This window comes from Cetorhinus maximus, unplaced genomic scaffold (genome assembly GCF_964194155.1).
Source record: "Cetorhinus maximus unplaced genomic scaffold, sCetMax3.hap1.1 HAP1_SCAFFOLD_1324, whole genome shotgun sequence".
Classification (NCBI taxonomy): Eukaryota; Metazoa; Chordata; class Chondrichthyes; order Lamniformes; family Cetorhinidae; genus Cetorhinus; species Cetorhinus maximus.
This window is the reverse complement of record NW_027597265.1, coordinates 26,234-52,500: the sequence shown is the minus strand read 5'-3', so window position 1 is coordinate 52,500 and position 26,267 is coordinate 26,234. Positions and strand designations below refer to the sequence as shown.

Here is a 26,267-nt window from a genome sequence, read left to right as displayed (position 1 = left end):
CATGCACACACACACGCTCATGTGCACACCCTCATACACGCACACACACACACGCTCATGTGCACACCCTCATACACGCACACACACACGCTCATGTGCACACCTTCATACACGCACACACGCACGCTCATGTGCACACCCTCATACACGCACACACACACGCTCATATGCACACCCTCATACACGCACACGCTCATGTGCACACCTTCATACACGCACACACACACGCTCATGTGCACACCCTCATACACGCACACACACACGCTCATGTGCACACCCTCATACACACACACACACACACACGCTCATGTGCACACCCTCATACACGCACACACACACGCTCATGTGCACACCTTCATACACGCACGCTCATGTGCACACCCTCATACACGCACACACACACGCTCATGTGCACACCTTCATACACGCACACATATACGCTCATGTACACACCCTCATACACGCACACATACACGCTCATGTACACACCTTCATAGCCGCACATGTGCGCACAGCAAGCGCACACACACCTTCATACGCACACACACATATACACACATGTGTACATGCACATGCACACACCTTTATACATACACAAACACCTTCACAGACATGCACAAATACAAACCCTTTCATACATGCACCCACACACCCCTTCATACATGCACACACAAACAAACCTTCAGACACACGCACACACATACATGCGTACTCATACACAGGCACACACACCTTCATACACGCACAAGCACCTTCACATGCGAGCACACAGATTCATAGTCGCACGCACACATGCACATGCACACACACTTCATGTACACACACACTCATGCATGTACTCACACAAACAAACACAGAAAAACGCAGGCACTTGCACACAAACACAGGAATGCACTTGCATGCAGGGTAGACACGCACACTCTCTCTCTCTCACACACATGCACTCTCTCCCCCACACGCGCGCTCTCGCACACACACATACGCGCTCTTGCACACACACACGCGCGCTCTCGCACACACACACGTACTCTTGCACACACACGCACTCTCGCACACACACACGCTATCGCTCACACACACGCGCTCTCGCTCACACGCACTCTCGCACACTCACACGCACTCTCGCACACACACGCACTCTCGCACACACACGCACTCTCGCACACACACACGTACTCTCGCACACACACACGTACTCTCGCACACACACACGTACTCTCTCCCACACACGCGCTCTTGCACACACACACACACGCGCTCTCGCACACACACACGTACTCTTGCACACACTCACGTACTCTCGCACACACACACGCGCTCTTGCACACACACACGCGCGCTCTCGCACACACACACGTACTCTTGCACACACACACGCACTCTCGCACACACACGCGCTATCGCTCACACACACGCGCTCTCGCTCACACACACTCTCGCACACTCACACGCACTCTCGCACACACACACGTACTCTCGCACACTCACACGCTATCGCTCACACACACGCGCTCTCGCTCACACACACTCTCGCACACACACGCACTCTCGCACACACACACGCTATCGATCACACACACGCGCTCTCGCTCACACACACTCTCGCACACACACACGTACTCACACACACACTCGCACTCTCTCACTCACACACACACACACATGCGCACTCTCGCACATACACGCACATCCTGCTGTTGTGAAATCTGCCCATTGTAAATACAAGTCTTTAGTTTTGCTTTCTTTTCCTCTCCACTAATGTCCAACATTCTGTTCTCTTTATTGATCGCTGAAGGCATTGACTGGGAGCAGTCAACAGAGAGTCAAACAGCATCACTCCTTCGTCTCTCTCCTGTCTCATTGAATGGTTACAGCACAGAAGGAGGCCATTTGGCCCATTGAGTCCATGCTGGCTCTCTGCAGCAGCAAATCACCTGGTCCCACTCCCCTGCCTTTTCCCTCTAGCCCTGAAAATGTTTCCTTTTCAGGTAATGATCAAAATCCCTTTTGAAATCCTCGATTGAACCTGCCTCCACCCCACACTCACTCATTCCCGACCCTAGCCACTCACTGCGTGAAAGGAGTTTATCCTCATGTCACCGTTGCTTCCTTTGCCATATTACCTTAAATCTGTGCCCTCTGGTTCTCAATCCTCCCGCCATTGGGAACAGTTTCCCTCCCCGTCCGCTCTATCCGGACCCCTCATGATTCTGAACACCTCTATCAAGTCTCCTCTCAGCTTCCTCTTCTCCAAGGAGAACAGCCCCAGTCTCTCCAATCGATCGACGGAACTGAAGTTCCTCATCCCTGGAACCATTCTGGTGAATTTTTTCTGCACCCTCTCTAAAGCCTTCACATCCATCTGACAGTGTGATGCCCGGAAATGGACACAATACCCCAGTTAAGGCTGAAACTTCTCTCCCCAGCTTCAGCATGGTTCATTACGCAAACTCCCAATGTTATCTTCCAGTGTAATTGTCTGTATTAAATCCCAGCTCCTAAAGCCCTGACCCACTGAATATTCCATCCAGCTCATTCAGTAACCCACAAGCTGCTCCACACTCCTCCAATTCCAGCCTCTTGCGCATCCCCCGATTCCCATCGCTCCACCATTGGCGGCCGTGCCTTCAGCTGCCTGGGATTCCCTCCCTAAACCTCTCTCTCTCGCTCTCTCTGCCTCTCTCTCTCTCTGCCTCTCTCCCTCTCTCTGCCTCTCTCTCTCTCTCTCTCTCTGCCTCTCTCTCTCTCTCTCTCTGCCTCTCTCTCTCTCTCTCTCTCTCTGCCTCTCTCTCTCTCTGCCTCTCTCTCTCTCTGCCTCGTTCTCTCTCTGCCTCGTTCTCTCTCTGCCTCGTTCTCTCTCTCTGCCTCTCTCTCTCTCTCTGCCTCTCTCTCTCTCTCTGCCTCTCTCTCTCTCTCTGCCTCTCTCTCTCTCTCTGTCTCTCTCTCTCTCTCTCTCTGCCTCTCTCTCTCTCTCTGCCTCTCTCTCTCTCTCTGCCTCTCTCTCTCTCTCTGCCTCTCTCTCTCTCTCTCTCTGCCTCTCTCTCTCTCTTCCTCCACCTGCCTCTCTCTCTCTGCCTCTCTCTCTCTGCCTCTCTCTCTCTCTGCCTCTCTCTCTCTCTGCCTCTCTCTCTCTCTGCCTCTCTCTCTCTCTGCCTCTCTCTCTCTCTGCCTCTCTCTCTCTCTGCCTCTCTCTCTCTTCCTCCACCTGCCTCTCTCTCTCTCTCTCTCTCTGCCTCTCTCTCTCTTCCTCCAACTGCCTGTCTCTCTCTCTGCCTCTCCCTCTCTCCTCCTTTAAGATGCTCCTTAAAACCGACCTCTCTGACTGAGCTACTGTGACTGGACTCTGACTGTCCCTAATATTTCCTTATGTAGCTCGAGACATTTTCCTATGTTAATGGCACAGTGTAGGTGCATTGGAACAGAAAGAGGCCATTCAGCCCCTCAAGCCTGTTCCATCATTCAATTAGAGCATGCCTGTTCAGTATCTAATCTCCATCTACCCACCTTGGTTCCCTAACTCCTTAATTCCCTCAGCCAACAAAAACCAATCCACCTCAGTTCTGACATTTCCAATTGAGGACCCCCGGGCTGGACAGCTCTTCTGAGGGGGGGGGTGGGGGGGAGAGAGTTCCAGATTCCCGCTCCCCTGTGTGTGTGTGAATTCCTGACATCACCCCAGAACAGCCTGGCTCTCAGTTTAAGGTTCTGCGCTCCCCCCCGCCTCCATCCCCACCCCACCCAGCCCAACACCCCTCACCCCACCCCTCCGCCCCCAAGAGGAAATGGTTTCTCTCTATCGACCCCATCGAAACCTTTAATCCTCTTAAACCCCTCGATTGGATCACTCCTTAATCCTCGACGCGCGGGGGAACACAAGCCGACCTACTGATACCCACGCCGGTCAGACTCACGGCTCACCTACAGGACTGGGACATCCTCCATTCGAGGTGGGGAGTTCATTTCCTATGAGTGCACCTGGAGGATTAAAGGACCATTAGCAGAGTTAGTGCTGCGGAAAGAAAAAAAAGCCTAGTACATTGAGGGGAACACATCACGGCCCTTGCAAATCTATCTGACCCCTCGCTGCTGTACCCTCCCCACCTCCAAACCAGCCCCCACTTCGCCAGAGGTGAATCCCCCCCCACTATCAACATCCTGGGGGTTACCCTTGACCAGAAACTGAACTGGACCCAGCCATATAAATACTGTGGCTGCAAGAGCAGGTCAGAGGCTGGGAATCCTGTGGCGAGTAACTCACCTCCTGACTCCCCAAAGCCTGTCCACCATCTACAAGGCGCAAGTCAGGAGTGGGATGGAATACTCCCCACTTGCCTGGATGAGTGCAGCTCCCAAACACTCAAGAAGCTCAACACCATCCAGGACAAAGCAGCCCCGCTTGATTGGCACCCCATCCACAAACATTCACTCCCTCCACCACCGACGCACAGTAGCAGCAGCGTGTGTACCATCTACAAGATGCACTGCAGCAACTCACCAAGGCTCCTTCGACAGCACCTTCCAAACCCACGACCTCTACCATCTAGAAGGACAAGGGCAGCAGATAGATGGAAACACCACCACCTGGAGGTTCCCCTCCAAGTCACTCACCATCCTGACTTGGAAATATATCGGCCGTTCCTTCACTGTCGCTGGGTCAAAATCCTGGAACTCCCTCCCTAACAGCACAGTGGGTGTACCTACACCACAGGGACTGCAGCGGCTCAAGATGGCAGCTCACCCACCACCACCTTCTCAAGGGGGGCAACCGGGGACGGGCAATAAATAGCGATCTAGCCAGCAACGCCCGCATCCCGTGAACGAAGACAAAAAATAAACGGCCTGCCCCACAGCCAGAATCAATCCCGGCTCTCCTCCTCCAGCCGTGCAACCTCCCGATCGTCGGGTCCGAGGGTACAGCCGGGCAATGCTGCCAGCGGAGGAGGGCAGGGGAAGGGTCGAGCGTACCTGGGTTTCCGGAGCTGGGCGGCCTGGAGGGGATGCCCGGCGAGATGGCGTTCCTTCTCATCACCGGCTGCTGCGGGCTCAGGAGGCTGGAGTCGGTCAGGGAGGTGGTGACCAGCGACGGGCTCACCAGCGACGAGCCGGGGTTGCTGTAGGACAGCGAGTTCTGGTTGCCAACCGAGATGGTCACGGGCATGGTGAAATTGGCCGACGGCATGGTGGACTGCAGCAGGGGTGGGGGTGGGGGGGGAGAGAGGGTGAAAGAGAAGAAGAGAAGGCGGTGAAACCAACCGGGAGACGCCGCGTGGGGGCAAGATGTCGGGACGGCTGAGAGTGGGGGGAGAGATTGACGCCTCTCCCCCACACCCACAACTCCCCAACAACCTCTGCCCCCCACCCCCGACCCTGCCAACTGAACCAGGGGTGACAAGAGACGGACTGCGGGTTTTCGGGTGAGCGAGATTTGCCCTGGGTGAACTCTGAGCGGAGGTTTCGGGCACTCGAGCTGCCCGGTCCAGAGGGGTTGGTTATGGACGGGGCCTTTTCAGGAGAGATGAACATTGATTAAAAATCCTGGTCAGTCAGTCAGTCGGTCAGTCTCCGCTAGGGCCTGACAAACACCCCGGCGGCTGAGGAGAGGGAATCGGAAACAGGTCACATTCAAAACACATCGTTCTGCAACTTGCAATAAACACTAGGAATATTCTACCATGTCAGGGTGTCAGACTGGGGGGGAGTGGGGGTACCAGACTGGGGGCAGTGGGAGTGGGGGTGAGATACTGGAGTTGTGGGGAGGGAATACCAGACTGGGGTGGGTGGGGAGTGGGATACCAGACTGGGGGGAGTGAGATATTGGACTGGGCGGGAGGGAGTGGGACATTGGACTGGGGGGAGTGGGACATTGGACTGGGGGGAGTGGGACATCGGACTGGGGGGAGAAGGACATCGGACTGGGGGGAAGAGGGACATCGGACTGGGGGGAAGAGGGACATCGGACTGGGGGGAAGAAGGACATCGGACTGGGGGGGAGAGGGATATCAGACTGGGCAGGAGAGGGATATCGGACTGGGGGGATAGGGATATCGGACTGGGGGGAGAGGGATATCGGACTGGGCAGGAGAGGGATATCGGACTGGGGGGAGAGGGATATCGGACTGGGGGGAGAGGGATGTCGGACTGGGGGGAGAGGGATATTGGACTGGGGGGAGAGGGATATCGGACTGGGGGGAGAGGGGTATCGGAACGGGGGGAGAGGGGTATTGGAACGGGGGGAGAGGGGTATCGGAACGGGGGGAGAGGGGTATCGGAACGGGGGGAGAGGGGTATCGGAACGGGGGGAGAGGGATATTGGAATGGGGGGAGTGGGACATCGGACTGGGGGAGACAGATATTGGACTGCATGCTCCTGTGTAACAGGCTCAAGGGGGCTGAATGGCATCCTCCTGTTCCTGTGTAACAGGCTCGAGAGGGGCTGAATGGCCTCCTCCTGTTCCTGTGTAACAGGCTCGAGAGGGGCAGAATGGCCTCTTCCTGTTCCTGTGTTTGACGCCCAGACTCTGACAGAAGGGCTGGTGTTCATGTTATAGTGAGAGGGTGATACTCACCCCGTATCTTTTGAATAAGACATCGATATCCTCGCTAACTTTCCGATACTTGTCTTCCGCAAAGGGACTCTGTTCAATGGGGTCGTCCACATCTGGCTCCGGACTGTCACAGCCGTTAAATCCCTTCTTCTTCAGAGTCTACGGCAGAGATGGGAAAACGTTACCGACAATCCTGCCTCCACACGCCGTGAATCCCGGCTCTGAATGGAAGGATCTGAAACTACGTGGCGCCTGTCCCCACCTTCACAGCCAATCGTGTACTTGTAAAGTGTAGCCGCTGTGATAATGCAGGCAATCCGGCAGCCAATTTGTGCACAGCAAGCTCCCACAAAGAGCAATGAGTTAGTTTGCTGCAGGCCGCGTAAGTTGAGGGAGGAATGTTGGCCTGGACACTGGGGGCAACAGCCCCCCTCCTCTCCTTCCAAATGAGATCTTCGATAGCCAGCCAAGAGGCTGGAGGGGACCTCGGTTCAACATTTCACCCGCAGGATTGGCACCTCCGGCAGTGCGGCCCTCCCTCAGTACTGCGCCCAAGCGCCAGCTGGGTTACCTACGCAAGGCGCTCTTTTATCGTTTCCGTTAAGGGTGCGGCAACACTGGTACTGCTGCCCAGGCAGGTGGATATGGGACTCAGGCCAGTCCTGGGCCACGTCAACTTGGGAGGGCCCGGGTTCTGTGCACATTCGAACGTGGCTGGTGGGGGGTGGTGCAGGAGGGGGCACAGCACCCTGGGCACCCCCCCCTCAGACTGGTTTGGGGGAAAACGAAGCCCGTCTCCAACTCACGGCCGCTGTGCCAGGACCTCTGCTTGCGAGAGTGCAGAACAGGAACCGGGCCCTTGACTGTCACCCTGTGCCCCCCACCCCAGCCTCACTCCCCACCCCACAGCGAGAGAGCGAGAGCCAGCTGCTTCAGGGAAAGATAAGCCTCCACACAGAGTACCCCGCTGCCTGGAGAGAGTGGAATTCAGGGTGCTGGGAGGGCCTGGGGGTGGGGAGTTGGTGGTGACGCCAAGGAGAGAAGGGTGGGGAGGGAGAGCAAGAGGAATGGGAGGAGGGAGAGAGAAAGAGAGAGAGAGAGACAGAACGAGTAGGTGGAGAAAGGGGATGGAAAGGAAGACAGAGAGGAAAGGAGGAAGGGGAATGAAGGGGGGAGAAAGGAGACAGAGAGAGAGACAAAGAGAGAGAGAGAGAGAGGGGGGAAGAGAAGACCGATCAAGTGCAGATCTGACTATTTACGAAACAGTTTTATCTCTGCTACAAGCAACTGTATCAGTCGGACTGTAAGGGTTTTCAGTTGTACACAGTCTGCAAGATGTCCCACACAATCACACACAATGGACAGGGCAATTTACATCACCCCCTCAACACAGGGGGTTCAACAACTATTCAGTGTCTGCTCCACTGTTAGCAAATGGTTACTGTAAACCTGAAAATATAAACCACACAGTCATTTCCCAACAGTGAGAGTTACCGAAACGTTTGAGAGGAAAATATATTCCAATCTCATTTGCTATTTCAGGTCAGACCCTTCACTGTTCACCCAACAGACAATCAAACAGGAACAATGTACAGTCACACCAATTAACCCATACCCTGCTGAATAAACAGTGACTCTGGACAGTTACACAGTGAGTAACCCTTACCCTGCTGAATAAACAGTGACTCTGTACAGTAACACCGATTAACCCTTACCCTGCTGAATAAACAGTGACTCTGTAGAGTTACACAGTGAATAACCCTTACCCTGCTGAATAAACAGTGACTCTGTACAGTTACACAGTGAGTAACCCTTACGCTGCTGAATAAAGAGTGACTCTGTACAGTTACATCGAGTAAACCTTAGCCTGCTGAATAAACAGTGACTCTGTACAGTTACACAGTGAGTAACTCTTATCCTGCTCAACAAACAGTGACTCTGTACAGTTACACAGTGAGTAACCCTTAGACTGCTGAATAAACAGTGACTCTGTACAGTTACACCGAGTAACCCTTACCCTGCTGAATAAACAGTGACTCTGTACAGTTACACAGTGAGTAACCCTTACCCTGCTGAAAAAACAGTGACTATGAACAGTCACACCGATTAACCCTTACCCTGCTGAATAAACAGTGACTCTGTACAGTTACACAGTGAGTAACCCTTACCCTGCTGAAAAAACAGTGACTATGAACAGTCACACCGATTAACCCTTACCCTGCTGAATAAACAGTGACTCTGTACAGTCACACCAATTAACCCATACCCTGCTGAATAAACAGTGACTCTGTAGAGTTACACAGTGAGTAACCCTTACCCTGCTGAAAAAACAGTGACTATGAACAGTCACACCGATTAACCCTTACCCTGCTGAATAAACAGTGACTCTGTACAGTCACACCAATTAACCCATACCCTGCTGAATAAACAGTGACTCTGTAGAGTTACACAGTGAGTAACCCTTACCCTGCTGAAAAAACAGTGACTATGAACAGTCACACCGATTAACCCTTACCCTGCTGAATAAACAGTGACTCTGTAGAGTTACACAGTGAATAACCCTTACCCTGCTGAATAAACAGTGACTCTGTACAGTTACACAGTGAGTAACCCTTACGCTGCTGAATAAAGAGTGACTCTGTACAGTTACATCGAGTAAACCTTACCCTGCTGAATAAACAGTGACTCTGTACAGTTACACAGTGAGTAACTCTTACCCTGCTCAACAAACAGTGACTCTGTACAGTTACACAGTGAGTAACCCTTAGACTGCTGAATAAACAGTGACTCTGTACAGTTACACCGAGTAGCCCTTACCCTGCTGAATAAACAGTGATTCTGTACAGTTACACAGTGAGTAACCCTTACCCTGCTGAATAAACAGTGACTCTGTAGAGTTACACAGTGAGTAACCCTTACCCTGCTGAATAAACAGTGACTCTGTACAGTTACACAGTGAGTAACTCTTACCTTGCTCAACAAACAGTGACTCTGTACAGTTACACAGTGAGTAACTCTTACCCTGCTCAACAAACAGTGACTATGTACAGTTACAGTGAGTAAACCTTACACTGCTGAATAAACAGTGACTCTGTACAGTTACACCGAGTAACCCTTACCCTGCTGAATAAACAGTGACTCTGTACAGTTACACCGTGAGTAACCCTTACCCTGCTGCACAAACAGTGACTCTGTACAGTTCCACAGTGAGTAACCCTTACCCTGTTGAATAAACAGTGACTCTGTACAGTTACACAGTGAGTAACCCTTACCCTGCTGAATAAACAGTGACTCTGTACAGTTACACAGTGATTAACCCTTACCCTGCTGAATAAACAGTAATTCTGTACAGTTACACCGAGTAACGCTTACCCTGCTGAATAAACAGTGACACTGTACAGTTACGCAGTGAGAGATCTTTACAATGCTGAATAAACAGTGACTCTGTACAGTTACACAGTGAGTAACCCTACCCTGCTGAATAAACAGTGACTCTGTACAGTTACACAGTGAGTAACCCTTACCCTGCTGAATAAACACTGACTCTGTACAGTTACACCGAGTAACCCTTACCCTGCTGAATAAACAGTGACTCTGTACAGATACACCGAGTAACCCTTACCCTGCTGAATAAACAGTGACTCAGTACAGTTACACCGAGTAACCCTTACCCTGCTGAATAAACAGTGACTCTGTACAGTTACACCGAGTAACCCTTACCCTGCTGAATAAACAGTGACACTATACAGTTACACCGTGAGTTACACCCTTACCCTGCGGAATAAACAGTGACTCTGTACAGTTAAACAGTGAGTGATCCTTACACTGCTGAATAAACAGTGACTATGTACAGTTACAGTGAGTAACCCTTAACCTGCTGAATGAACAGTGACTCTGTACAGTAACACTGAGTAACCTTTACCCTGCTGAATAAACAGAGACTCTGTACAGATGCACAGTGACTGATCCTTACCCTGCTGAATAAACAGTGACACTGCACAGTTACACAGTGAGTAACACTTAACCTGCTAAATAAACAGTGACTCTGTACAGTTACACAGTAAGTAACCCTGACACTGCTGAATAAACAGTGACTCTGTACAGTTACACAGTGAGTAACCCATAGCCTGCTGAATAAACAGAATCTCTGTACAGTTACACAGAGTAACACTTACCCTGCTGAATAAACAGTGACTCTCTACAGTTACACAGTGAGTAACCCTTACCCTGCTGAATAAACAGTGTCTCTGTACAGTTACACAGTGAGTAACCCTTACCCTGCTGAATAAACAGTGACTCTGTACAGTTACACAGTGAGTAACTCTTACCCTGCTGAATAAACAGTGACTCTGTACAGTTACACTGAGTAACCCTTACCCTGCTGAATGAACAGTGACTCTGTACAGTTACACAGTGAGTAACCCTTACCCTGCTGAATAAGCAGTGACTCTGTACAGTTACACAGTGAGTAACCCTTGCCCTGCTGAATAAACAGTGACTCTGTACAGTTACACAGTGAGTAACCCTTACCCTGCTGAATAAACAGTGACTCTGTACAGTTACACAGTGAGTAACCCTAACCCTGCTGAATAAACAGTGACTCTGTACAGTTACACAGTGAGTAACCCTACCCTGCTGAATAAACAGTGACTCTGTACAGTTACACAGTGAGTAACCCTAACCCTGCTGAATAAACACTGACTCTGTACAGTTACACCGAGTAACCCTTACCCTGCTGAATAAACAGTGACTCTGTGCAGTTACACAGTGAGTAACCTTACCCTGCTGAATAAACAGTGACTCTGTACAGTTACACAGTGAGTAACCCTTACACTGCTGAATAAATACTGACTCTGTACAGTTACACCGAGCAACCCTTACCCTGCTGAATAAACAGTGACTCTGTACAGTTACACAGAGTAACCCTTACAATGCTGAATAAACAGTGACTCGGTACAGTTACACAGAGTAACCCTTACAATGCTGAATAAACAGTGACTCTGCACAGTTACACCGAGTAACCCTTAGCCTGGTGAATAAACAGTGACTCCGTACAGTTACACAGTGAGTAACCTTACCCTGCTGAATAAACAGTGACTCTGTACAGTTACACAGTGAGTAACCTTACCCTGCTGAATAAACAGTGACTCTGTACAGTTACACAGTGAGTAACCCTTACACTGCTGAATAAACACTGACTCTGTACAGTTACACCGAGCAAACCTTACCCTGCTGAATAAACAGTGACTCTGTACAGTTACACAGAGTAAACCTTACAATGCTGAATAAACAGTGACTCGGTACAGTTACACAGAGTAACCCTTACAATGCTGAATAAACAGTGACTCTGCACAGTTACACCGAGTAACCCTTACCCTGGTGAATAAACAGTGACTCCGCACAGTTACACAGTGAGTAACCTTACCCTGCTGAATAAACAGTGACTCTGTACAGTTACACTGAGTAACCCTTACCCTGCTGAATAAACAGTGAAACTGTACAGTTACACAGTGAGAAAACCTTACGCTGCAGAATAAACAGTGACCCTGTACAGTTACACCGAGTAACCCTTACACTGCTGAATAAACGGTGACTCTGTACAGTTACGCCGAGTAACCCTTACCCTGCTGAATAAACGGTGACTCTGCACAGTTACACAGTGAGTGATCGTTACCCTGCTGAATAAACAGTGACTCTGTACAGTTACACAGAGCAACCCTTACCCTGCTGAATAAACACTGACTTTGTACAGTTACACAGAGCAACCCTTACCCTGCTGAATAAACACTGACTTTGTACAGTTACACAGAGTAACTCTTATCCTGCTGAATAAACAGTGACTCTGCACAGGAACACCGAGTAACCCTTACCCTGGTGAATAAACAGTGACTCTGTATAGTTACACAGTGAGCAACCCTAACTCTGCTGAATAAACAGTGACTCTACACAGTTACACCGAGTAACCCTTACCCTGCGGAATAAACAGTGACTCTGCACAGTTACACCGAGTAATCCTTACCCTGCTGAATAAACAGTGACACTGTACAGTTACACAGTGAGTAACCCTTACCCTGCTGAAAAAACAGTGACACTGTACAGTTACACAGTGAGTAACCCTTACCCTGCAGAATAAACAGAGACTCTGTACAGTTACACAGTGAGTAACCCTTAAGCTGCTGAATAAACAGTGACTCTGTACAGTTACACCGAGTAACCCATACCCTGCTGAATAAACAGTGACTCTGTACAGTTAATCAGTGAGTGATCCTTACCCTGCTGAATAAACAGTGACTCTGTACATTTACACAGTGAGTTATCCATACCCTGCTGAATAAACAGTGACTCTGCACGGTTACAGTGAGTAACCTTTACCCTGCTGAATGAACAGTGACTCTGTACAGTTACATAGTGAGTATCCCTCACCCTGCTGAATAAATAGTGACTCTGTACAGATACACAGTGAGTAACCCTTACACTGCTGAATAAACAGTGACTCTGTACAGTTACACCGTGTAACCCTAATCCTGCTGAATAAACAGTGACTCTGTACAGTTACACAGTGAGTAACCCTTACACTGCTGATTAAACAGTGACTCTGTACAGTTACACAGAGTAACACTTACCCTGCTGAATAAACAGTGACTCTGTACAGTTACACAGTGAGTAACCCTTACCCTGCTGAATAAACAGTAACTTGTACAGTTACACCGAGTAACCCTTACCCTGCTGAATAAACAGTAACTCTGTACAGTTACACCGAGTAACCCTTACCCTGCTGAATAAACAGTGACTCTGTACAGTTACACAGTGAGTAACCCTTACCCTGCTGAATAAACAGTGTCTCTGTACAGTTACCCAGAGTAACCCTTACACTGCTGAATAAACAGTGACTCTGTACAGTTACACAGTGAGTAACCCTTACCCTGCTGAACAAACAGTGATTCTGTACAGTTACACAGTGAGTAACCCTTACCCTGCTGAATGAACAGTGACTCTGTACAGTTACACATTGAGTAACCCTTACCCTGCAGAATAAACAGTGACTCTGTACAGTTACACAGTGAGTAACCCTTACCCTGCTGAATGAACAGTGACTCTGTACAGTTACACAGTGAGTAACCCTTACCCTGCTGAATAAACAGTGACTCTGTACAGTTACACATTGAGTAACCCTTACCCTGCAGAATAAACAGTGACTCTGTACAGTTACACAGTGAGTGACCCTTACCCTGCTGAATAAACAGTGACTCTGTACAGTTACACAGTGAGTAACCCTAACCCTGCTGAATAAACACTGACTCTGTACAGTTACACCGAGTAACCCTTACCCTGCTGAATAAACAGTGACTCTGTACAGTTACACAGTGAGTAACCCTTACCCTGCTGAATAAACAGTGACTCTGTACAGTTACACATTGAGTAACCCTTACCCTGCTGAATAAACAGTGACTCTGTACAGTTACACAGCGAGCAACCCTTACCCTGCTGAATAAACACTGACTCTGTACAGTTACACAGAGTAACCCTTACACTGCTGAATAAACAGTGACTCTGTACAGTTACACTGAGTAACCCTTATCCTGCTGAATAAACAGTGAAACTGAACAGTTACACAGTGAGAAAACATTACTCTGCAGAATAAACAGTGACTCTGTACAGTTAAACAGTGAGTGATCCTTCCCATGCTGAATAAACAGTGACTCTGTACAGTTACACCGAGTAACCCTTACCCTGCTGAATAAACGGTGACTCTGCACAGTTACACAGTGAGTGGTCGTTACCCTGCTGAATAAACAGTGACTCTGTACAGTTACACAGAGCAACCCTAACCCTGCTGAATGAACACTGACTTTGTACAGTTACACAGAATAACTCTTATCCTGCTGAATAAACAGTGACTCTGCACAGGAACAGCGAGTAACCCTTACCCTGGTGAATAAACAGTGACTCTGTATAGTTACACAGTGAGTAACATTACACTGCTGAATAAACAGTGACTCAATACAGTTACACCGAGTAACCCTTACCCTGCTGAATAAACAGTGACTCTATACAGTTACACCGAGTAACCCTTACCCTGCTGAATAAACAGTGACACTGTACAGTTACACAGTGAGTAACCCACACCCTGCTGAATAAACAGTAACTCTGTACAGTTACACAGTGAGTAACCTTACTCTGCTGAATAAACAGTGACTCTGTACAGTTACACCGAGTAACCCTTACCCTGCTGAATAAACAGTGACTATGTACAGTTACACAGTGAGTAAACCTTACGCTGCTGAATAAACAGTGACTCTGTACAGTTACACCGAGTAACCCTTACCCTGCTGAATAAACAGTCACTCTGTACAGTTAATCAGTGAGTGATCCTTACCCTGCTGAATAAACAGTGACTCTGTACAGTTACAGTGAGTAACCTTTACCCTGCTGAATGAACAGTGACTCTGTACAGTTACACAGTGAGTGACCCTTACCCTGCTGAATAAACAGTGACTCTGTACAGTTACACCGTGTAACCCTAACCCAGCTGAATAAACAGTGACTCTGTACAGATACACAGTGAGTGATCCTAACCCTGCTGAATTAACAGTGACACTGTACAGTTACAGTGAGTAACCCTTACCCTGCAGAAAAAACAGTGACTCTGTACAGTTACACAGCGAGTAACCCTTACCCTGCTGAATAAACAGTGACTCTGTACAGTTACACAGTAAATAATCCTTACCCTGCTGAATATACAGTGACTGTTTACAGATACACAGAGTAAGACTTACCCTGCTGAATAAACAGTGACTCTGTACAGTTACACAGTGAGTAACACCCTTACCCTGTTGAATAAACAGTGACTCTGTACAGTTACACAGTGAGTAAACCTTACCCTGCTGAATAAACAGTGACTCTGTACAGTTACACCGAGTAAACCTTACACTGCTGAATAAACAGTGACACTGTACAGTTACACCGAGTAAGCCTTACCCTGCTGAATAAACAGTGACTCTGTACAGTTACACAGTGAGTGATTCTTACCCTGCTGAATAAACAGTGACTCTGTACAGTTACAGTGAGTAACCGTTACCCTGCTGAATGAACAGTAACTCTGTACAGTTACACAGTGAGTAACCCTTGCCCTGCTGAATCAACAGTGACTCTGTACAGTTACTCCGTGTAACCCTTAACCTGCTGAATAAACAGTGACTCTGTACAGATACCGTGAGTAACCCTTACCCTGCAGAAAAAGCAGTGACTCTGTACAGTTACACAGCGAGTAACCCTTACCCTACTGAATAAACAGTGACTCTGTACAGTTACACAGTAAGTAACCCTTACCCTGCTGAATATACAGTGACTGTGTACAGGTACACAGAGTAAGACTTACCCTTCTGAATAAACAGTGACTCTGTACAGTTACACAGTGAGTGATCCTTACCCTGCTGAATAAACAGTGACTCTGTACAGTTACACCGAGTAACCCTTACCCTGCTGAATAAACAGTGACTCTGTACAGATACACAGCGAGTGATCATTACCCTGCTGAATAAACAGTGACTCTGTACAGATACCGTGAGTAACCCGTACCCTGCCGAATAAACAGTGAATCTGTACAGTTACACAGTGAGTAACCCTTACCCTTCTGAATAAACAGTGACTCGGTACAGTTACACAGCGAGTAACCCTTACCCTACTGAATAAACAGTGACTCTGTACAGTTACACAGTAAGTAATCCTTACCCTGCTGAATATACAGTGACTGTGTACAGTTACACAGTGAGTGATCCTTACCCTTCTGAATAAACAGTGACTCTGTACAGTTACACAGTGAGTGATCCTTACCCTGCTGAATAAACAGTGACTCTGTACAGTTACACCGAGTAACCATTACCCTGCTGAATAAACAGTGACTCTGTACAGTTACACCGTGAGTAACACCCTTATCCTGCTGAATAAACAGTGACTCTGTACAGTTACACAGTGAGTGATCCTTACCCTGCTGAATAAACAGTGACTCTGTACAGTTACACAGTGAGTAACACCCTTACCCTGCTGAATAAACAGTGACTCTGTACAGTTACAACGAGTAAACCTTACCCTGCTGAATAAACAGTGACTCTGTACAGTTACAGTGAGTAACCCTTACCCTGCCGAATAAACAGTGAATCTGTACAGTTACACAGAGCAACACTTACCCTGCTAAATAAACAGTGACTCTGAACAGTTACACAGTGAGTAACCCTTACCCTGCTGAATAAACAGTGACTCTGTACAGTTACACCGAGTAAACCTTACCCTGCTGAATAAACAGTGACTCTGTACAGTTACACAGTGAGTAACCCTTACCCTGCCGAATAAACAGTGAATCTGTACAGTTACACAGAGCAACACTTACCCTGCTAAATAAACAGTGACTCTGTACAGTTACACCGAGTAACCCTTACCCTGCGGAATAAACACTGACTCTGTACAGTTACACCGAGTAACCCTTACCCTGCTGAATAAACAGTGACTCTGTACAGTTACACAGTGAGTAACCCTTACCCTGCTGAATAAACAGTGACTCTGTACAGTTACACAGTGAGTAACCCTTACGGTGCTGAATAAACAGTGACTCTGTACAGTTAATCAGTGAGTGATCCTTACCCTGTTGAATAAACAGTGACTCTGTACAGCTACACAGTGAGTGATCCTTACCCTGCTGAATAAACAGTGACTCTGTACAGTTACAGTGAGTAACCTTTGCCCTGCTGAATGAACAGTGACTCCGTACAGTTACATAGTGAGTAACCCTTACCCTGCTGAATAAACAGTGACTCTGTACAGTTACACCGTGTAACCCTTACCCTGCTGAATAAACAGTGACTCTGTACAGATACACAGTGAGTGACCCTTACCCTTCTGAATAAAGAGTGACTGTGTACAGGTACACAGAGTAAGACTCACTCTGCTGAATAAACAGTGACTCTGTACAGTTACAGTGAGTAACCCTTACACTGCAGAAAAAACAGTGACTCTGTACAGTTATACAGTGAGTGACCCTTACCCTTCTGAATAAAGAGTGACTGTGTACAGGTACACAGAGTAAGACTCACTCTGCTGAATAAACAGTGACTCTGTACAGTTACAGTGAGTAACCCTTACACTGCAGAAAAAACAGTGACTCTGTACAGTAATACAGTGACCCTTACCCTGCTGAATAAACAGTGACTCTGTACAGTTACACTGTGAGTAACACCCTTACCCTGCTGAATAAACAGTGACTCTGTACAGTTACACAGTGAGTAACCCTTACCCTGCCGAATAAACAGTGACTCTGTACAGTTACACCGAGTAATCCCTACCCTGCTGAAAAAACAGAGACTCTGTACAGTTACACCGAGTAACCCTTACCCTGCGGAATAAGCAGTGACTCTGTACAGTTACAGTGAGTAACCCTTACCCTGCAGAAAAAACAGTGACTCTGTACAGTTACACAGTGAGTGACCCTTCCCTTCTGAATAAACAGTGACTGTGTACAGTTACACAGTAAGTAACCCTTACCCTGCTGAATATACAGTGACAGTGTACAGGTACACAGAGTAAGACTTACACTGCTGAATAAACAGTGACCCTAGACAGTTACACAGTGAGTAACACCCTTACCCTGCTGAATAAACAGTGACTCTGTACAGTAACTCAGTGAGTAACCCTTACCCTGCTGGATAAACAGTGAATCTGTACAGTTACACAGTGAGCAACACTTACCCTGCCGAATAAACAGTGACTCTGTATAGTTACACAGAGCAACCCTTACCCTGCTGAATAAAAAGAGGCTCTGTACAGTTACACCGAGTAACCCTTACCCTGCTGAATAAACAGTGACTCTGCACAGTTACACCGAGTATCCCTTACCCTGGTGAATAAACAGTGACTCTGTACAGTTACACCGAGTAACCCTTACCCTGCTGAATAAACAGTGACTCTGCACAGTTACACCGAGTAACCCTTACCCTGGTGAATAAACAGTGACTCTGCACAGTTACACCGAGTAACCCTTACCCTGCTGAATAAACAGTGACTCTGTACAGTTACACAGTGAGTAAGCCTTACCCTGCTGAACAAAAAGTGACTATGTACAGTTACACAGTGAGTAACCCTTACGGTGCTGAATAAACAGTGACTCTGTACGGTTACACCGAGTAACCCTTAGCCTGCTGAATAAACAGTGACTCTGTACAGTTACACAGTGAGTAACCTTTACCCTGCTGAATAAACAGTAACTCTGTACAGTTACATTGAGTAACCTTTACCCTGCTGAATGAACAGTGACTCAGTACATTTACACAGAGAGTAACCCTTACCCTGCTGAATAAACAGTGACTCTGTACAGAAACACAGTGAGTGATCCTTACCCGGCTGAATAAACAGTGACTCTGTACAGTTACAGTGAGTAACCCTTACACTGCAGAAAAAACAGTGACTCTGTACAGTTACACAGTGAGTAACCCTAAACACTGCTGAATAAACAGTGACTCTGTACAGTGACACAGAAAGTAACCCTTACCCTGCTGAATATACAGTGACTGTGTACAGTTACTATGTGAGTAACCCTTACCCTGCTGAATAAACAGTGACTCTGTACAGTTACACCGAGTAAACCTTACCCTGCTGAATAAACAGTGACTCTGTACAGTTACACAGTGAGTAACCATTACCCTGCCGAATAAACACTGACTCTGTACAGTTACACAGTGAGTAACCATTACCCTGCCGAATAAACAGTGACTCTGTACAGTTACACAGTGAGTAACCATTACTCTGCCGAATAAACAGTGACTCTGTACAGTTACACCATGAGTAACACCCTTACCCTGCCGAATAAACAGTGACTCTGTACAGTCACACCGAGTAACCCCTACCCTGCTGAAAAAACAGAGACTCTGTACAGTTAAATTGAGTAAACCTTACCCTGCTGAATAAACAGTGACTCTGTACAGTTACACTGAGTAACACCCTTACCCTGCTGAATAAACAGTGACTCTGTACAGTTACACAGTGAGTAACCCTTACCCTGCTGAATAAACAGTGACTCTGTACAGTTACACAGCGAGTAACTCTTACCCTGCTGAATAAACAGTGACTCTGTACAGTTACACAGTGAGTAACACTTATCCTGCTGAATAAACAGTGACTCTGTACAGTTACAACGAGTAACCCTTACCCCGCTGAAAAGACAGAGACTCTGTACAGTTACACACAGTAACCCTTACCCTGCCGAATAAACAGTGAATCTGTACAGTTACACAGTGAGTAACCCTTACCCTTCTGAATAAACAGTGACTCGGTACAGTTACACAGCGAGTAACCCTTACCCTACTGAATAAACAGTGACTCTGTACAGTTACACAGTAAGTAATCCTTACCCTGCTGAATATACAGTGACTGTGTACAGTTACACAGTGAGTGATCCTTACCCTTCTGAATAAACAGTGACTCTGTACAGTTACACAGTGAGTGATCCTTACCCTGCTGAATAAACAGTGACTCTGTACAGTTACACCGAGTAACCATTACCCTGCTGAATAAACAGTGACTCTGTACAGTTACACCGTGAGTAACACCCTTATCCTGCTGAATAAACAGTGACTCTGTACAGTTACACAGTGAGTGATCCTTACCCTGCTGAATAAACAGTGACTCTGTACAGTTACACAGTGAGTAACACCCTTACCCTGCTGAATAAACAGTGACTCTGTACAGTTACAACGAGTAAACCTTACCCTGCTGAATAAACAGTGACTCTGTACAGTTACAGTGAGTAACCCTTACCCTGCCGAATAAACAGTGAATCTGTACAGTTACACAGAGCAACACTTACCCTGCTAAATAAACAGTGACTCTGAACAGTTACACAGTGAGTAACCCTTACCCTGCTGAATAAACAGTGACTCTGTACAGTTACACCGAGTAAACCTTACCCTGCTGAATAAACAGTGACTCTGTACAGTTACACAGTGAGTAACCCTTACCCTGCCGAATAAACAGTGAATCTGTACAGTTACACAGAGCAACACTTACCCTGCTAAATAAACAGTGACTCTGTACAGTTACACCGAGTAACCCTTACCCTGCGGAATAAACACTGACTCTGTACAGTTACACCGAGTAACCCTTACCCTGCTGAATAAACAGTGACTCTGTACAGTTACACAGTGAGTAACCCTTACCCTGCTGAATAAACAGTGACTCTGTACAGTTACACAGTGAGTAACCCTTACGGTGCTGAATAAACAGTGACTCTGTACAGTTAATCAGTGAGTGATCCTTACCCTGTTGAATAAACAGTGACTCTGTACAGCTACACAGTGAGTGATCCTTACCCTGCTGAATAAACAGTGACTCTGTACAGTTACAGTGAGTAACCTTTGCCCTGCTGAATGAACAGTGACTCCGTACAGTTACATAGTGAGTAACCCTTACCCTGCTGAATAAACAGTGACTCTGTACAGTTACACCGTGTAACCCTTACCCTGCTGAATAAACAGTGACTCTGTACAGATACACAGTGAGTGACCCTTACCCTTCTGAATAAAGAGTGACTGTGTACAGGTACACAGAGTAAGACTCACTCTGCTGAATAAACAGTGACTCTGTACAGTTACAGTGAGTAACCCTTACACTGCAGAAAAAACAGTGACTCTGTACAGTTATACAGTGAGTGACCCTTACCCTTCTGAATAAAGAGTGACTGTGTACAGGTACACAGAGTAAGACTCACTCTGCTGAATAAACAGTGACTCTGTACAGTTACAGTGAGTAACCCTTACACTGCAGAAAAAACAGTGACTCTGTACAGTAATACAGTGACCCTTACCCTGCTGAATAAACAGTGACTCTGTACAGTTACACTGTGAGTAACACCCTTACCCTGCTGAATAAACAGTGACTCTGTACAGTTACACAGTGAGTAACCCTTACCCTGCCGAATAAACAGTGACTCTGTACAGTTACACCGAGTAATCCCTACCCTGCTGAAAAAACAGAGACTCTGTACAGTTACACCGAGTAACCCTTACCCTGCGGAATAAGCAGTGACTCTGTACAGTTACAGTGAGTAACCCTTACCCTGCAGAAAAAACAGTGACTCTGTACAGTTACACAGTGAGTGACCCTTCCCTTCTGAATAAACAGTGACTGTGTACAGTTACACAGTAAGTAACCCTTACCCTGCTGAATATACAGTGACAGTGTACAGGTACACAGAGTAAGACTTACACTGCTGAATAAACAGTGACCCTAGACAGTTACACAGTGAGTAACACCCTTACCCTGCTGAATAAACAGTGACTCTGTACAGTAACTCAGTGAGTAACCCTTACCCTGCTGGATAAACAGTGAATCTGTACAGTTACACAGTGAGCAACACTTACCCTGCCGAATAAACAGTGACTCTGTATAGTTACACAGAGCAACCCTTACCCTGCTGAATAAAAAGAGGCTCTGTACAGTTACACCGAGTAACCCTTACCCTGCTGAATAAACAGTGACTCTGCACAGTTACACCGAGTATCCCTTACCCTGGTGAATAAACAGTGACTCTGTACAGTTACACCGAGTAACCCTTACCCTGCTGAATAAACAGTGACTCTGCACAGTTACACCGAGTAACCCTTACCCTGGTGAATAAACAGTGACTCTGCACAGTTACACCGAGTAACCCTTACCCTGCTGAATAAACAGTGACTCTGTACAGTTACACAGTGAGTAAGCCTTACCCTGCTGAACAAAAAGTGACTATGTACAGTTACACAGTGAGTAACCCTTACGGTGCTGAATAAACAGTGACTCTGTACGGTTACACCGAGTAACCCTTAGCCTGCTGAATAAACAGTGACTCTGTACAGTTACACAGTGAGTAACCTTTACCCTGCTGAATAAACAGTAACTCTGTACAGTTACATTGAGTAACCTTTACCCTGCTGAATGAACAGTGACTCAGTACATTTACACAGAGAGTAACCCTTACCCTGCTGAATAAACAGTGACTCTGTACAGAAACACAGTGAGTGATCCTTACCCGGCTGAATAAACAGTGACTCTGTACAGTTACAGTGAGTAACCCTTACACTGCAGAAAAAACAGTGACTCTGTACAGTTACACAGTGAGTAACCCTAAACACTGCTGAATAAACAGTGACTCTGTACAGTGACACAGAAAGTAACCCTTACCCTGCTGAATATACAGTGACTGTGTACAGTTACTATGTGAGTAACCCTTACCCTGCTGAATAAACAGTGACTCTGTACAGTTACACCGAGTAAACCTTACCCTGCTGAATAAACAGTGACTCTGTACAGTTACACAGTGAGTAACCATTACCCTGCCGAATAAACACTGACTCTGTACAGTTACACAGTGAGTAACCATTACCCTGCCGAATAAACAGTGACTCTGTACAGTTACACAGTGAGTAACCATTACTCTGCCGAATAAACAGTGACTCTGTACAGTTACACCGTGAGTAACACCCTTACCCTGCCGAATAAACAGTGACTCTGTACAGTCACACCGAGTAACCCCTACCCTGCTGAAAAAACAGAGACTCTGTACAGTTAAATTGAGTAAACCTTACCCTGCTGAATAAACAGTGACTCTGTACAGTTACACTGAGTAACACCCTTACCCTGCTGAATAAACAGTGACTCTGTACAGTTACACAGTGAGTAACCCTTACCCTGCTGAATAAACAGTGACTCTGTACAGTTACACAGCGAGTAACTCTTACCCTGCTGAATAAACAGTGACTCTGTACAGTTACACAGTGAGTAACACTTATCCTGCTGAATAAACAGTGACTCTGTACAGTTACAACGAGTAACCCTTACCCCGCTGAAAAGACAGAGACTCTGTACAGTTACACACAGTAACCCTTACCCTGCTGAATAAACAGTGACTATGTACAGCTACACCGAGTAACCCTTACCCTGCTGAATAAACAGTCACTCTGTACAGTTACACTGTGAGGAACCCTTACCCTGCTGAATAAACAGTGACTCTGTACAGTTACACAGTGAGTGATCCTTACCCTGTTGAATAAACAGTGAATCTGTACAGTTACAGTGAGTAACCCATACACTGCTGAATAAACAGTGACTTTGTACTGTTACACTGAGTGATCCTTACCCTGGTGAATATACAGTGACTCTGTACAGTTACAGTGAGTGACCCTTACCCTGCAGAATAAACAGTGACTGCACATTTACACAGAGTAACCCTTACCCTGGGGAATAAACAGTGACTCTGTACAGTTACAACGAGTAACCCTCAGCGTGCTGAATAAACAGTGACTCTGTACAGTTACAACGAGTAACCCTTACCCTGCTGATTAAACAGTGACTCTGTACAGTTACAAAGAGAGTAACCCTTACCCTGCTGAATAAACAGTGACTCTGTACAGTTACACAGTGAGTGACCCTTACCCTGCAGAATAAACAGTGACTCTGTACAGTTACTCAGTGAGTAACCCTTACCCTGCTGAATAAACAGTGACTCTGTACAGTTACGCCGTGAGTAACACCCTTACCCTGCTGAATAAACAGTGACTCAGTACAGTCACACTGAGTAACCCCTACCCTGCTGAAAAAACAGAGACTCTGTACAGTTACATCGAGTAAACCTTACCCTGCTGAATAAACAGTGACTCTGTACAGTTACACCGAGTAACCCTTACCCTGCTGAAAAAACAGTGACTCTGTACAGTAACACCGAGTAACCCTTACCATGCAGAAAAAACAGAGACTCTGTACAGTTAAACAGAGTAACCCTTAGCCTGCTGAATAAACAGTGACTCTGTACAGTTACACCGAGTAACCCCTACCCTGCTGAATAAACAGAGACTCTGTACAGTTACACAGTGAGTGATCCTTACCCTGTTGAATAAACAGTGACTCTGTACAGTTACACAGTGAGTGATCCTTACCCTGCTGAATAAACAGTGACACTGTACAGTTACACTGAGTGATCCTTACCCTGCTGAATAAACAGTGACTCTGTACAGTTACAGTGAGTAACCCTTACCCTGCAGAATAAACAGTGACTGCACATTTAGACAGAGTAACCCTTACCCTGTGGAATAAACAGTGACTCTGCACAGTTACAACGAGTAACCCGTAGCCTGCTGAATAAACAGTGACTCTGTACAGATACAAAGTGAGTAACCGTTACCCTGCTGAATAAGCAGTGACTCTGTACAGATACGCAGTGAGTGATCCTTACCCTGCTGAATAAACAGTGACTCTGTACAGTTAAACAGTGAGTAACCCTTACCCTGCTGAATAAACAGTGACTCAGTACAGTTACACAGTGAGTAACGCTTACCCTGTTGAATAAACACTGACACTGTACAGTTACACCAAGTAACCCTTACCCTGCTGAATAAACAGTGACTCTGTACAGTTAAACAGTGAGTAACCCTTACCCTGCTGAATAAACTGTGACTCTGTACAGTTACACATTGAGTAACCTTACCCTGCTGAATAAACAGTGACTCTGTACAGTTACACCGAGTAACCCTTACCCTGCTAAATAAACAGTGACACTGTACAGTTACACAGTGAGTAACCCTTACCATGCTGAACAAAAAGTGACTATGTACAGTTACACCGAGGAACCCTTACCCTGCTGAATAAACAGTGACTCTGTACAGTTACACAGTGAGTGATCCTTACCCTGCTGAATAAACAGTGACTCTGTACAGTTACACAGTGAGTGATCCTTATCCTGCTGAATAAACAGTGAATCTGTACAGTTACAGTGAGAAACCTTTCCCCTGCTGAATGAACAGTGACTCTGTACAGTTACACAGTGAGTAACCCTTACCCTGCTGAATAAACAGTGATTCAGTACAGTTACACCGTGTAACCCTTACCCAGCTGAATAAACAGTGACTCTGTACAGATACACAGTGAGTGATCCTTACCCTGCTGAATAAACAGTGACTCTGTACAGTTACAGTGAGTAACCTTTACCCTGCAGAAAAAACAGTGAATCTGTACAGTTACACAGTGAGTGACCCTTACCCTTCTGAATAAACAGTGACTCTGTACAGTTACACCGCGAGTAACCCTTACCCTGCTGAATAAACAGTGACTCTGTACAGTTACACGGTGAGTAACACCCTTACCCTGCTGCATAAACAGTGACTCTGTACAGTTACACAGTGAGTAACCCTTACCCTGCTGAATAAACAGTGACGCTGTACAGTTACACAGAGTAACCCTTACCCTGCTGAATAAACAGTGACTCTGCACAGTTACACCGAGTAAACCGTACCCTGCTGAATAAACAGTGACTCTGTACAGTTACACCGAGTAAACCATACCCTGCTGAATAAACAGTGACTCTGTACAGTTACACAGTGAGTAACACCCTTACCCTGCTGAATAAACAGTGACTCTGTACAGTTACACAGTGAGTAATCCTTACTCTGTCGAATAAACAGTGACTCTGTACAGTTACACAGAGCAACCCTTACCCAGCTAAATTAGCCGTGACTCTGTACAGTTACACCGAATAACCGTTACCCTGCTGAAAAAACAGAGACTCTGTACAGTTACACCAAGTAAACCTTACCCTGCTGAATAAACAGTGACTCTGTACAGTTACACCGAGTAACCATTACCCTGCTGAATAAACAGTGACTCTGTACAGTTACACAGTGAGTGATCCTTACCCTGCTGAATAAACAG

General features: G+C 46.8%; 1 protein-coding gene across 1 annotated transcript in view; it reads right to left on the bottom strand.

The window, feature by feature from the left end:
• Positions 1–26,267, bottom strand: part of LOC144676052 (myocyte-specific enhancer factor 2D homolog) — a 69,530-nt gene that overhangs the window by 19,389 nt on the left and 23,874 nt on the right. Inside the window, exons 2-4 of the mRNA XM_078536571.1 lie at positions 6,567–6,704; positions 4,966–5,185; positions 3,919–3,975 (exon numbers count right to left, since the gene is read on the bottom strand). Of these exons, the coding sequence (XP_078392697.1) occupies positions 3,919–3,975; positions 4,966–5,185; positions 6,567–6,704 (415 nt within the window). The remainder of the gene's footprint in view (positions 1–3,918; positions 3,976–4,965; positions 5,186–6,566; positions 6,705–26,267) is intronic.